The following is a 14551-nucleotide window of genomic DNA, read 5'->3' on the forward strand; positions in this document are numbered from 1 at the left end:
AGCCACTCTGTTAAAAGAGGATTGCGGCTGCTTCTGCAGTCTGCTCAACCTTCATTGCAAGATCCTTTCATGTTAGCAAGTCAGCTAATGGCCAGAGAGGCTAGTGATCTTGATTACACCAGGGCAAGCTTGCTGGGTTACCCACTGAGAATACTAATCTTGAGCAACCAATGTGATCTTGTGGAGAAGCCTATTTCTGCCAGTCTCACTGAACTGCAGATCCTCAATGGGCTTCTGCAGGAGGCTGCAAGCTGCTAACAGTGTGCGGGTGGTAGGCATATCTGGTTGTTTTGGACAGTGCTGAGCTAAGCCATGTGGAAACTGGACACTTGGCATTTGTTTTTATAACTGTAAAAGCAAAGCATTGGAGAAGACCGTAAGATTACTCTGCTGTTTCATATTACAGATGATAAGGCAATTAAGGTGACATGTCCATTACCTCATATGACATCGTCTGCCAAGCACATACATGCACCAAGTATGCTTTAGAAGTAGCACTGAATTCCAGTCAGTTTCATAAAACTGTACATCACATATTAGCCATTAATGTTCTGGTTGACAGTTATACTACAAATGCCATAAAACTGTAGATAGTATTTAGCCCTTTTTATGACTGTCTTTTCATACTATAAAAACAGGTTAAGGTTTATTCCCACAGAAGAGCCCTCAGAGTAGCGATGACTTGCTGGGGAGGTTTGAGACCAAATGCCTGTGATGAGAAGACAGGAGCTTTGTGCCTGCAGACATGCACCTGCGATCCTTCTTTCATGACCCAAGTTAAAACTGACCATGCAGAATTCCTGCTGCCTGGAAAATATACAAGGATTACTTTCCAGAAGTGGAGGAAATCCAGGAAGAAAATCGTTAAAATGCCAAATTGAGCTATGAATAATTAATAGGCACAGACTGACAACTCCCACATCCTGCCCACCCAGCTATCAGCAGCTTTTCTAGAAAAGGACACAGCAACAAAAACACCTACAGGAGTCTGGGTCCTTTGCATCAAGACCTAGCAATCTTCAGTCCCTGGAACATGCAATATGGTGCAGAGGACTGAAAGCAGGAAGATGGTCTGAAAGAACTTAACTTGCTGAGACACTGTGCTTTCAGTGAACTTAACAAGAAGGGCATAAGTGATTACTGACAGTAGCAGAAAATAAGCATAAAGATAAGCCAGTGCAGAGCAGTGATTTGTAAATTACAGCCAACATCTAAACTACTAACAATGTATCAGTCAAATCCATTCACCAAAAGCAAACGTCTGGAAATACTGAAAAATCATATTTACAAAATGTATAGCTGTGTAATCACAGTCCAGATGGCAAGGCAGGCCTAAAGGGACAAATCTTTGGTCTCTTTTATGACCATTTTGCAATATCACAGAGAAGAAAAGCCAAAAAAGGGCAGAAAGTGTCTTCTGCCCTTATTCTGAGCAAGAAGACATCCCAAGAAACATTATGCTCTCTAGCGAGGAAGCATATTGGCCATTAACGGAAAAACTCTTACTTACTTTAGAGCCCCTCACAAGGCATTAACAAATACGACAGGAAGAATAGTGGTTAACATCTCTTTTCTTAATCTGTCTCCATCTCTTTCTATGAGGTCATTAGCTGCTTTGCCTGTAAGCTGTACTGTTTGCTACAGGCTGACAGGAGATAAAATCAGTTGGGACCTAGTGTCATTTCTCAAAACCAGCCCCTCTCTGTTCGCCAGTTTACCTATGAGAAGAATAGGAAGGCAGGGAAAAGCCTGTGGTTAGACTGGTAAGTTTTTGTCCAGGTTTTGTACCATGTAGCAACAGGGAATAATGGTCTTTGCCTTCAATATTAATGCTTTGTAAAAACATTTGATGAGGTGGTGGACTCAAGGGCTCTGCTGCCATCCTGTACATTGATGGATATTTATGCAGATACAGTGGTAGCTGAGAAGAAGGGCTACTGACATGGAGAAGTGTGTCTCAAAGTTGTCTTTGTAATTATTTTTTCCAAATTAGTTGGGTATTTTTGCCTGTGGCCAAAAAGTGAGACAGGGAAAGTTCTTACCCCCCTCCCCTCTCAGTATGAATCACTTCCATTTTGTCCTCTGGAGATGTGACATTTCCATCCTGCCACCTCAGAAGCTTTGCCCAGGGAGGTTTGCCCAGTCAGAGGCAAACCTCAAGGGTGCACAGAGCTATTAGCCCTGGAGGTGAGAGGGCCAGGGGCACTCAAGGTAGGCACATCACAATTTGAGTGTGCAACGATGCCCATTTTTAGTCACACACAACAGCAACAAATACTGATACTGAGGGATACAATGGTCTACTCAGCTTTCCTTGAGGAGTGTTTGTCAAGCTGCCCTCTCAGAGGTTAACTCATGTTTACCCTTGCAGAGCCAGAGTCCCCCAGGATGGCCTGGCCTTCCTGCCTGCTCCACACCGCAGCAGAAGCAATTGCCTGAGATGGTCATGTCTTGCCTTACAATCAAAACAGAATACCAAAAATAAAAAGCAATTTGAAACAAAAGTCCACTTTTCATTTTAATCTGGCTGTGCTTGGACATGATTTCTGTTGCTTTATACTCAGTGAAAGAAGTTATTTGCCTAATTAAATGCTTAAAGGAGAGGGCCCTAACTTTTAAAAAACACTTAGGAATGTGCATGGAGGTTAAATTGTGATTGTTATTTCTGCATTCAACTTTCATTTTACTGAGATATGTTTTGTCATCGGCAGCACCAGAGATACTACGGGGATGTGCCTACGGCCCTGAAGTGGACATGTGGTCTCTGGGAATTATCACTTACATCCTGTAAGTGCAGACAGTGCTACAGAGTGATTCAGTTGTAAGCAGCTGCTGTGCTGTGAGCTGGAAACATAAGATCCTGAACTTTAATGGTGATATTCCTAATCTTACTTAAGGAAGTAAAATCCTAGCAAAGCATAGCAAAACACTAAGGTTATATATTTGATAAATACAACACTTCCTGAACAACAGCAAGATCTGTGCAGAATTGTGTTGTTAATCTGAATAGCATGAGTGTCAGAAAGCATCGTATGTGATTTTTTCTCATTAACTGTGAGATATATTACAATCCTAAGTAACTTCTCAGCTACAGACGGGACAAGGAGAAGTTAAGGTGCTTGCAGTAGTTCCACATTGCCTATGAATATCCCCAAATGCCCATTTGTATCAGCCACAGACACTGCTACAGCTTCGGCTGCAGCACCAGCGTTGTTGTCCACAGCGTCTCAGCCAGGAAGCAGGAAGCAACCCTGGGCTCTGTCTGCAAATCAGTCCAGTGGGTTAAATGACTAACGCTGAAGTGTTCCACTTCTGACAAGGTAACCAGAGACACTGTTGACAGAGGGCTGTTAGTGAAGCTGGCCAAACATATTTTAAACAGTTGAAGTTGCAACTACAGAAAATTTTCAAGCAGTTGTGTTTAAAGGTAGCCACTTGCATTACAAATACTTTATTGTATCGATGGAATCTGTCGAAGGAAGAGTACTGAAAATGAAAAAATGTATCTGATGTGTTGACCGTTCTCTTAATAGGAGTTAATAACTTAATTAATTCCCTTGGAAGCACCAATGCTAAGCTGGATTGTGTGGTTGTATGCAACACTTGCATGATGCCTTTTATGGGAAGAAAATGGGATTTTACACATACACCTTAAAAATGCAGAGGATTTTACGTATTACAGCCATTTTCTTTCCATTTCTAGGACTCATTAGCTATGTCCAGCAAGGATAGCGTGAAATAACACAATTATTTTCTTTATGTTTTCTAAAGAAAGAATTGTATCTTCTAGGGTTTATACTAAAAGTACTTGTAAGGATATATCAACACTGAATATACTACAGTTTAGTATCAGAAAACAAGTTTTGTCCTGTAAATCAGGACATTTGGGTGCCTATAAATAATAGGCTACATTATTTCTATCTATCACTTTGTTATCTGCTGCTTTTAAAATGTGAACCTTTATCTCAAAGCCTGGCTCAAGTCTTTAGTAGGTCACATCTCAGATATTGGCAGGTGATTATTTCTCATCAGTTCTTTGGTCCATGCGTAGCAGAAAGGTATGAAATTTGCCAGCAGGGTTGTCCCTGAGATTGAAGAGGTGCCTTTTGATGTCCCTTTACAAAGATACCTAGATTAAGCTATAGGCTTGCCTAGTTATTCAGTGATTAAAGGATCACTGTTGTACTTGAAACTGAAAGCATTCCTTAAGCAGAACTTGTTTTCAAGTGTAGACAAGCTCCAAGCAGGAATGTACAGCAAATTCCTGTTTGAATATAATAAGTGTCATTTGCTATATCCAGCCTTTCAAAACCTTCCAGCTGTTCAGGAGATGCCCCCAAGCTGTTAAACCTCTGCACTGTTGTAACCACAAGTGTGTGAGCTGGTGGGTGGGACACACCACCAGTACAGATACTCCTCTACTTCTTCCTCCCCTTTTTCTTCTCCTCTGTCCTCAAAATCAAATTTGACCTACACGAACAAGCCAGATCAAAAGGGTGCTAGTCAAATCCACTTAGCCATCTCTTTCACTTAGCTTTAACAATATTCCACATTTAAAACTGTTCTATTTCAAGCTTTGTAGATCAACATTTCTGATAGATAAGAAGCTGAGACCAGGAAGGTATATCTATCGTAACTAATTCATTAATCCTTCAGCCTGAAGGAAAGTGTTGTATGTCTCAGTCTTATAGTTTAGTAGAGGGATTGCACTTATGTACTGGTACAGAAATACATTGCCGTACGTGCCTCCAAAATTGAGTGTATGTAAGAGTTACTATGCTACAGAAGACATGCATAAAGGTCTATCTTCTCACCAATACAAAGTGAATTTACAATGTGATTAAGAAAAACTTAGACACATACGTTGGCAGAAAATTATTCCTGAGGCAAATTATATTAGAGCACAAGCCTGATGAAGAATGGCTGAGGGAACTGGGGTGGTTTAGCCTGGATTAAAAGAGGCTCAGTGAAAACCCTATCACTCTCTACAACTATCTGAAAGGAGGATGGACAGAGGAGGTGGCTGATCTCTTCTACCAAGTAACAGGTAATAAGACAAGAGGAAGCTGTGCCAGGGGAGGTTTAGACTGGATATTAGGAAGAATTTCTTCACTGCAAGGGTGGTCAGGCACTAAAACAGGCTTCCGGGCCAGTGGTGGAGTCGCTGTCCCTGGAAGTGTTCAAAATACATGTAGATGCCCTCAGTGACATGGTTTGGTGGTAGACTTGGCAGTACTGGGTAACGGCTGGACTTGATGATCTTAAAAGTCTTTCCAACTGAGTTGATTCTGTGAAGACCTATTGATGATAGCTGTCATAATTCTAGAGAAGCTACATTTATATTTTTAACAGCAAAGAGGACCAGTCCTTTTGTATTCCTGTGGCAGGTTAGAAATTCTTGCAGCTACTACACATCTGAGATGCAGATAGTTGTCAACAGAGAGGCTGTGCCTGTAGTCAAAATCACATGGATTTCACTGCTATTCACTGCTATTCACTGTCAAAGTTGAAAGGGCTCTCTAAAGGTCATCTAGTCCAACTCCCCACTCAAAACAAGTGTAACCTGTTGCTCAGGTCCATGTTCAGTGAAGTCTTGAACCCCTCCAAGGATGGTGAGTCTGCAGTGTCTTTGGTCAATCCCCTCCAGTGTTTGACCACCCTCAAATGTAGCATAAATATGTGCAGTTATCCCTACCTATTTACAGCCTTTGTCTAACTGCATATAATGATCTGTTAACTATTTTTTCTTAATTGTAGATCTCGCTCATAGAATCATAGAATCAACTAGACACAGCTTGAGGCTGTTAGTGTGATAGTTCTATCACACTAATTCAAGGTGATTTTTTATTAACTTACTTAAAAGGACACAAAACACTGTCTAGTCATTTCTAATTGGTTTTGAAGCTTTTTGCATTGATTTTTCTTCATTTAATAGTTAAAAATTAATCAGCATAATACAATGAAATTTCATGATAAAATGAAATGAAAAGGAGCCACACTGTGTCTTACCCTGGCTTAATTTTTCTAATTTGAAATGGCACCTTCAGTTTTATTCAGCTAATTTGGCATGTAGCGAAAAATCTGTCTGCTGAAACAAAAATGTTAATAAAACAACCGTAGGTGATAGTAGTGAGTTACAATGAAAATATTTTCAGGAGCAAATAGAAAATCACTTAGAAGGCTTCCAACACAGTCTCAACAGGCCTTAAAAATGATTTTACTGTAGGTCATCAGTTACCTGGTATCTAGAAGATAGCTTTATCTTAACCAGTTAGTGGCCCAACAATGCACTCAACCAACTCAGCAAAGGTGCTCCATGGGAACAGCAGCTGACCTGAACTAAGCTCAGAAGTGGTGGTGAGAGAGGCCAAGAAACAGGATGGGGAGCAGCAGAGGGACTGTGACCAGCTCCCACCCACTTAAGCACACAGTGTTTGGAGATTGGATCGTTCTGTTTTAGTCTATCTCTGCCAGACTTGGAAATTAACAATGTGCTCAGAATGTGCTTATGGTGGAAGTTTTCTCCTCTTCAGCAGTGCAGAGTGATGCAGCTGTTCATGGCTACACACCACTCCCAAAACCACATTTTTTCCTTTTACATATGTCTCCTTTTTCAAGACAGGAATCACAGAGATTGGGTTTCAAAATATAAAAGCAACTTAAAATGGAAGGTTAACGTTTTTTAGATTCTTTATGGTCTGCTGTTACTTTCCTGACACAGTATTATTGTTAGTTGCACTTTCTGGAGGCAGAGTAGCAGATAGACTTCCTCTTCAGCTCAGAGTACTTATTAATTGAATAGGAAATTAATTTTTAAACATCTGATTATGTGTGCAGGCATGATTAAAGTGCAATGAAGAGATAAAAAAAAAATGACATTATATAAATGGAAATAGCTTCTGTGAGTTCACTTTCCCCAGGGCCAGCAGTGTGGATCTTTTGGGGGGTCTGTATTATTCAATATATTCATAAATACAGCCATGGTGAGATTACAAAATTTCTTGGTAGTATATAGGTTACCGAAGTAAAGATGAGGGCTGATTATTAAAACCTGCTAAAGGTTTTTACATTTTGTGGATGATAGGATGACTGAATATACAGCGATGAACTTAATCAAAAACCAGTCCAGGAAATCTAAAAACTTCTAAATTCACAGGTAAATTATAGTTCCTCTGCTAATTCTTATCCTTCAGGGAAGAGCTACAGGGTTTCTGATAATTGCTCTATAACATATCTGTGCTTACAAACAATCAAAAAATGCAGATCCAAGGTCAGGGTTTTTAGCAAAGAAAAGTAGAAAACATCATTACACTAATTTGCAACTCTGTGGTGTGCCCATGATGAATGGTGTTTGCACTCACTTCAAAAAGTCATACACTAGAGAAGGCCCACAGAAGATGGCAGGGATGAGCAAAGGTTTCAGACTGATGAATGATAAAATAGTCTAAGGTACTTCAGCCTGAGACCAGCAGAGCAAAGAGCTGCTATAAAATCTAGAAGGTAAATAGATAGCAACTGTTGCATGGCTAGTCTTATGAAAACTCCCTGTATTAAAAGTTCCAATTACAGACATGTGAAAATGGAAAATTTACAGTTTGATCAGCCTTTCCCAGTGCTTATGAATGCTTATGACCATGTTTTACTATGCTCTGTAGAATTAGTTCCATGTCTGGTTTCCCAAAGTGGTCTACAGGACATGAAGTAGGGAAAGATAATACTAGAAACTGTTTCTAACAACCCAAGACAAAGTAATGTTTGAAATATTTCTTTCTTTTTCACCCTTGCAGACTTTGTGGATTTGAACCATTTTATGATGAAAGGGGAGATCAGTACATGTTTAAGAGAATCCTGAACTGTGAATATGACTTTGTGTCCCCCTGGTGGGATGATGTGTCTCTGAATGCCAAGGATTTAGTAAGTAAAGGAAAAATGAGACTGTGGATATGCATTTGTCTAGTATTACTTCCACTGACAAAAAGAGTCCATTTTTGAGTGGAGGCAGAGTGATTTGTTAAATAATTGTACCGATGGCTCCTTGCTTTTCTTCTTATTTCTGGTATATGATAGTGCTGTGATACATCCCCTCTTAGTCCACTGCTGAAATTTTGCACTCAGACCCACGGATGTTATGGTATTTATGTGATCTAATCCACAGACTGTAGGCAGCTGGCACAGTGTTCATCTATGTCTGCCTTTCAGGCTAGCACTGAGGTGCTTCGTCAGTCCTCTTTGCAAGGCAACCACCTTCAGAGGAACAAAGATAGAAGTCCTGTATTTTGTGCAGTTCTCAAGTCTGAAATTTTGAGGAAGAATATAAAAGGAATGAAGCCCCCCACACCCTACTTTTCCTCACAGCATTTTTCTGTCCATTTAAGCTTTCTCTCAGTAGATGAGGAAAGACCGATTACTTTTAAATATGGTCCATTAGCAAAATGCAAGGCCTGGCGTGCTACCTGCACCTTATGCTTTTATTACTGGATAACGTAAATTGGATCCAGGAGGCATTGATCTGTAGACAGGTATTCTTGGGTTTGATTTTTAGTCAAACTTAACTTGCACAATTCTGTTATTTCATTAGCACTGAAGAAACAAGTGCTCAGTTCCATATTGCTTATACAAACTGTGCCACAAAAGTTTTTAAAGTACTTCAGAATGCCTCAAATGGAAAAACTGTAGAAGTTCAAAGTATGTTTTAGTTGTTGTATTAGATGTGATTTTTTTCTTAGGTCAAAAAAATACTATTTACTGTTGTGTCATCAAAACCCAGATAAACAGCAGCTTGCAGCAAAGCTGCTCATTCATTTTATATGGAGAGCTTTGGTCCAAACTGGTGCCTACCATTTTGCTAAAGTTCAGAATTCCAGGTTTGAACACTACAGCAACTTGATAAGGATGATGTCCACGGCTCTCAAAACCTGTACTCTAGGCAGTTAGAGTGTTCGGCTGAAGTGATCTCCTTAACTTGACCTCTTCTGTGGATGCACAGCAGGTATTCATCATGATGCCGGTTCTCCTGCACCTACTTCAGGGCACCATATTTCTTTAATATCTCTTTGTGGGGAAATTTCAGAGTCCTCAAGTGAGTCCTCCCTTCACATGTGGGCACAATGCAGTGGTGCAGCCCTGTGGCATCACTCACGCTCTGCTTCAACAGGACGTGGAATATGGACAGTTGCATAAATGTGGCTCTGCTGAGTACCGCCATGTACTTCTTTACTCCATTCTCACCCTTCTGTTTTTTAAAACACCACTTGCCCAGCAAAACCCATGAAATCCAGCTTGGCTGTATACACTCGTACCCAGCAGTTTGTACAGTTCCACTCCCAGAGGTACATGTGCAGTATGCTGTTCTTAAAAACATTCTTATTGTTCTTACTGTTGTGTTTGGAGAGGTGCAGCTTCCCTGGTCTTGGTAACAGAAAGAATAGCATAAACAGCATTAGTTTCAGAGTTGGCTAAGAGAGTAATAATTGTACAGTACTTTTTGTTCCATGATGTTTTACAGCGACTGAAAGAATCATTTCATTTGTTACGTACCTAGCAGTGACTGCATGGTACAAGTCTGCATGAGCTGCATTCACTAGAATTTAAATTTTCAAATCCACTTTAAACTTTGTCCAGATGTAAAAGTGCAGATACTGCTAAGAGAACTGCTTGTCTGGGGTTTTTATGAGAATCTTTTAGGGTTTATGTGACAATTCAGACAAACATGCCTGTGGCGGATACAGGCCACATTGGTACATACTTTTACAAATGTTGCTAACCAGTTGATTCTTTTTCTCTTCCCCCTTAATGGCTGTCTTAGATGTTATTTATGGATGACCAAGAATGCCAGAAACAAAATACATGAAAAGACCTGCATACAAATTGTTGTTGGCCACTTAGAAATACACTCTAAGATGCTTTCCAAAACCAAAGCCCCAAACTGTAAAGTTTGACAAAAGTAAATGAAGTTTAACAGTCTTCTGTATATCTTCCTTGTGATGCAGGTTAAAAAGTTGATTGTTTTAGACCCCAAGAAACGTCTTACCACTCTACAGGCGTTGCAGCACCCATGGGTCACAGGGAAGGCAGCAAACTTTGCACATATGGACAATGCACAAAAGAAACTTCAAGAATTCAATGCCCGGCGTAAACTTAAGGCAAGTCTCTGAATATGGTCTCTGATTTGGCCGTAAAAGCTTGCAGTTAGATCAGTAGCCTTTCAGAAACCTTGCACACTTTTCAAGACAACGTTCTATAGAGTTATGGAAGTTTTTTATTTGAATGATGAAGATTAAGAAGTTGAAGCTTATTTAGTTGATGTCTGCAGCCAAACATATAAAAATGTGTGAAGTTGATTGAAACCCAGGGAGGCTGTGAGTGCTTCAACCCTGGCAGTGATCAAGGCCAGGTTGGAAGAGGCCTTGGGTGATATGATTTAGCGTAAGGTGTCCCTGCCCACGGCAGGGGGGTTGGAACTAGATGATCTTAAGGTCCTTTCCAACCCTAACAATACTATGATTTTATGAAAACTCATCTACACAGACAGAATTGCTGAGCACGCACATAGCTTTTGCAATTTCCTACCTTTTTTCCTTTCTTTCTTCCTTTCTTCCCTTCTTCCTCCCTTCCTTCTGTTCATCTCTCTGTCCTGTACTGCTTACACATCTTTAAAGTATTGACCAGAAAGAACACAATTCTGAGTGGTTTATTCATGAGCATCCATAGATCTGGAAGATATTTAGTCTACTACAGCTTATTTTGATCTGTAGGCCACACTCAGTTTCTATACCAATCAATGCAAAGCAGGAGCTTAAGCCATCCTTTTGGATGATCTAGAATTAGCATTTCAGACATGCAGGTCCATAAAATGTGTGGATTGAAATTAACAGGCCCAAAACATGCATTTGCAGGTACCTCTAACAGCAAATGTGCAATAGCATTCTTTCATCTGGAAATGAGGTGCTGCGAGGCAGGAGCGCAGGTGGGACCTGTGCTGAAAATAACATTAGGCTCTAAGTCACCATTATGCTCCTTTACCATCTAGTCTACATATCTACTACAGAAAGAAGCAGGGAAACATTTTTAGGTGAAAACAGCAGGCAGCTGGCCATCTAACTGACACAACATTGGGAAAATTTCTCCTCCCCTAATCTCTTCTTCAGTTGTGTCTGTGTGGGAGAGACTTGCAGGGATACTTCAGCACAGGAATTATGGTCATTGTGGCCCTGGGGAATAACAGTAAAATGCATCTCATCAGAGAGCTTTGTAATTCCTATGGGGAAAAAAAAGGAAAAAAAAGGGAAAAAAGAAAAAACCAAAACCCAGAAATAATGACCCTTAACTTTGGTTTTGCTCATTTTTCAGTATTACTAGGGAATGGTGACAGGGAATCTGCACAGAGCAAAGAATAAAACTTTGTCATTTACCAAGATCTCAGACACTGTAGATATAATTCACAGTGACACTTTGCCCATGTAGAACATGTTCTATTCAAGATTTCTGTAGCCTTACAGTATGTCTGCTCTGTATTCACTGAAGATGCCATGCAACATTGTTATGTCAAAATTATTTCAGAGCATGAGCAGAATCATAAATTTAATTAATTCTACGTGCGCTGTTACATTCACCACCTTTCTGCATTTTTTTGATTTTGATTCTCTATATTTTTACACCTTTGATGCCCAATGAGATTTTTGGTTTGATGCCCAGAGTTGTCATAAACTGAGATCAGTATTTCCACTCCCCACCTCTGTATGTTTGGGTTTTTTGAGGCAATAAAACTCTTCAAGGCAAGGGCTTAATGTATGTCTTAATTTTGTGACATCTTATATGGGAGAGTTTCTCCCTAGTGTGTGTGCCTATATACACATGCGTATGAAATTACCTGTATGCTCTACACCATTGTGCTTGGCATAGATGATAGTCAATAGTGATATATTATTTTCCTTTATGAACTGTGGAATGAGTAATGATAATACTGTTATCACTATGACAGAAGGTAGCTTTCTTTTTGCCATGTACAACAAGAGAAACCTGAAGTAGCGTCTAAAAACAAATGCAGCATGTGAAGCTGAAAAAAAAATTCTGTTCATGTTGGCCAAGTTGTAATCATGTGAATGCAGCAATTTTATCAAATCATAGAATAGAATCATAGAACAGTTAAGGTTGGAAAGGACCTTAAGATCATCTAGTTCCAATCCCCCATGCACCATACCTCCCACTAAACCATGTCACCCAAGGCTCTGTCCAACCTGGCCTTATACCTCAATCCAGTACTTCAGATGGCCTTCTAAATCTGTCCAGGCCCAGGAAGGTATCCAAATGTGACATTACTATGAAGACTAAACAAAGTTATGTTCCCTAACAGGATGATGCAAATATTGCAGTGCTGACAGACGAGGTCCTTTAAGGAATGTTTACTTGATCCTCTCTTTCTCAGGCTGCAGTAAAAGCTGTGGTGGCATCAACTCGCCTCGGCAGCGCCAGCAGTCACAGCACACATGACAGCAACAAGCCCAGCCGTAACCCATCTCCCATCCATGACAGCAAACCTGAAGAAAAACCTATTCAGGAAGCAGAAGAAGCTCCAGAAGAAATGTCTTAGGTCAACATGCTTCCTTTTTTCAGCTGAAATCTGTCATTACATACACCAGCTTACTTGTCATTCAGCAAGAGAGATTTGTAAGCTTGGTCTCTCTGGTTCTGCTTAAGGGTGCCAAATACACTGGCTGGCGATTCTACCTTCAATGCATGTGACTGATTATGAAAATAGTAAACAGTTCCATAAGGCATGTCATGGAAACAGTGTTATTTGCAGTAATACCGGCAGGAAAAATCATGGGGATGAATAACTACCTATCATAATGCGTATACTTCATATACATGTATCCAGTGTTTCTAGATAGCATTTGAAATGAAATACTACTTAATTTGTCTTCTGTATGTCATGAGTTTCTTTGAACTGCTTCCTTCCAGATTCATAATCCTGCAGCAGACAAAATGGAAGGAAATACCACTCCAATGCTTTTAAAACTGATGTATGAAATAATGCTTTTTATCTTTAAAATTAAAAAAGCATTTGGGGATCTATACACAAAAAACATTCCACTACTTCTGAGAAGAAATTGAAATGTTAGCTCCACTAGGCATGAAAATGTCCATTCCTCAAGCTTGTGTTGAGAATGCCTTATCCTGACTTCTCCTATTTATATACAGTATTTTAATGACAACCAAAATTATTCAGATTTCTGCCATTTCATTCTCTAGTATAGCTAAACAAAACAGACTAAAAGAGGATTAGTGGAGATGCAAATTTGAACCATTATGTTTATTCATTAATTTCTAAACTGTGCAGCTAAAAGACTTTTTTATAGGGCCTAAGGGAACAACCTGCTGTAATACAAATTATAAATGCTTAAAGGAAGCTATTCCACAACCCAATGATTTTGCTCTGGAGAAACACTCTTATACAAGGTCTGCGAGCAAGCAGTATAATCTAGTTGCTTCCCAGATCGTTTAACCTCATGAATAACCAGTTTCCATTTGTCAGCATAATTAGTCCAGGTTTTCCTAACAAAGGACCCCTCCTGTAAAGTGATCCACCAGCACAGATCTTACATCCACCAGAGCTCCTGTGTCTTAAGTTAAAAGCTGTGATGTGCATGAATCACCTTGCAAAATTAGGGTCAAGCTTTTCAGGTATCTTGATTCTTTCGTTGAGCATAAATAATAGAAATTGAAAAACTAACATGCATCAGTATGTATGACCATTTACATTTGTTTGTTATCACTTTGACAGCATGTGAATTTTGTGATGCTATTGATATATTACAGAAATGGCAAAAAGAACTTGATGTACAAGAATGTCATTTGTGTTTGTTAAACTTTTTAATACTGATAGCTACGTAACATCCTACTACAAGTCAACATTCCTCTTTTGCTTTAATCATTTTTATGTTGTTAGGCTTTGCACAGTTTGCCTTGAAAAATACATCAGCTACTGAAAAAAGTCATTAATAAAACATTCAGTAGGTACATTTCCTGATGAAATTAAAGGGTAATATGAAGTTATTCAGATAGTAGGTTTGATAAATAAAATATAAGCAAGATTAATATAAAAAGGAAAATCAAAGATACTGTCTTTACTAGGTGAGAATGCATGCTAATGAATGTATTGTACTTGAGAGTTTTTACCAATTTCTTATAACTCTGAACATGTACAAAAAGGTTTCCTAATTAAGTGCAGTTGAAATTTAAAGTACGTGCACCCGTCCTTCATTTTTTTCCTAGGTTTGAGGGAATCCAACACTTTGAAGTCAGCTGAAACAGCTGCTGGGGGCATGGCAGCTATAAATAGGCCAGCAAGACACTTCTGCAGGTTTTCCCTTGGAAACAAGTAGTCAGACTAATCACTTTGGAAAAGATGATGGGTACATCCACTTATTTTTTATTCCCTTTCTTACCTCCTGGGAGGTGACTGCAGGATAAACGCATTTCTCAGCCACAATTCAACTCCTGCTGTTACAGTGGTTAAGCCATATGAGTTCAGTCAGTGGGAAGGTTTGAT

General features: G+C 39.6%; 1 protein-coding gene across 1 annotated transcript in view; it reads left to right on the forward strand.

The window, feature by feature from the left end:
* The window catches only part of CAMK4 (calcium/calmodulin dependent protein kinase IV), a 144288-nt gene extending 130269 nt beyond the window's left edge, over nucleotides 1-14019 (forward strand). Inside the window, exons 8-11 of the mRNA XM_061443073.1 lie at nucleotides 2712-2787; nucleotides 7788-7914; nucleotides 9990-10142; nucleotides 12425-14019. Coding sequence (XP_061299057.1) covers nucleotides 2712-2787; nucleotides 7788-7914; nucleotides 9990-10142; nucleotides 12425-12589 — 521 coding nt within the window. The 3' untranslated portion in view covers nucleotides 12590-14019. The remainder of the gene's footprint in view (nucleotides 1-2711; nucleotides 2788-7787; nucleotides 7915-9989; nucleotides 10143-12424) is intronic.
* Nucleotides 14020-14551: the final 532 nt, after the last annotated feature.

The sequence above is a fragment of the Pezoporus flaviventris genome, unplaced genomic scaffold, assembly GCF_033815535.1.
Source record: "Pezoporus flaviventris isolate CSIRO_AGI_PZ_B2104156 unplaced genomic scaffold, CSIRO_AGI_Pfla_v1 ptg000285l, whole genome shotgun sequence".
NCBI classification, from domain to species: domain Eukaryota; kingdom Metazoa; phylum Chordata; class Aves; order Psittaciformes; family Psittacidae; genus Pezoporus; species Pezoporus flaviventris.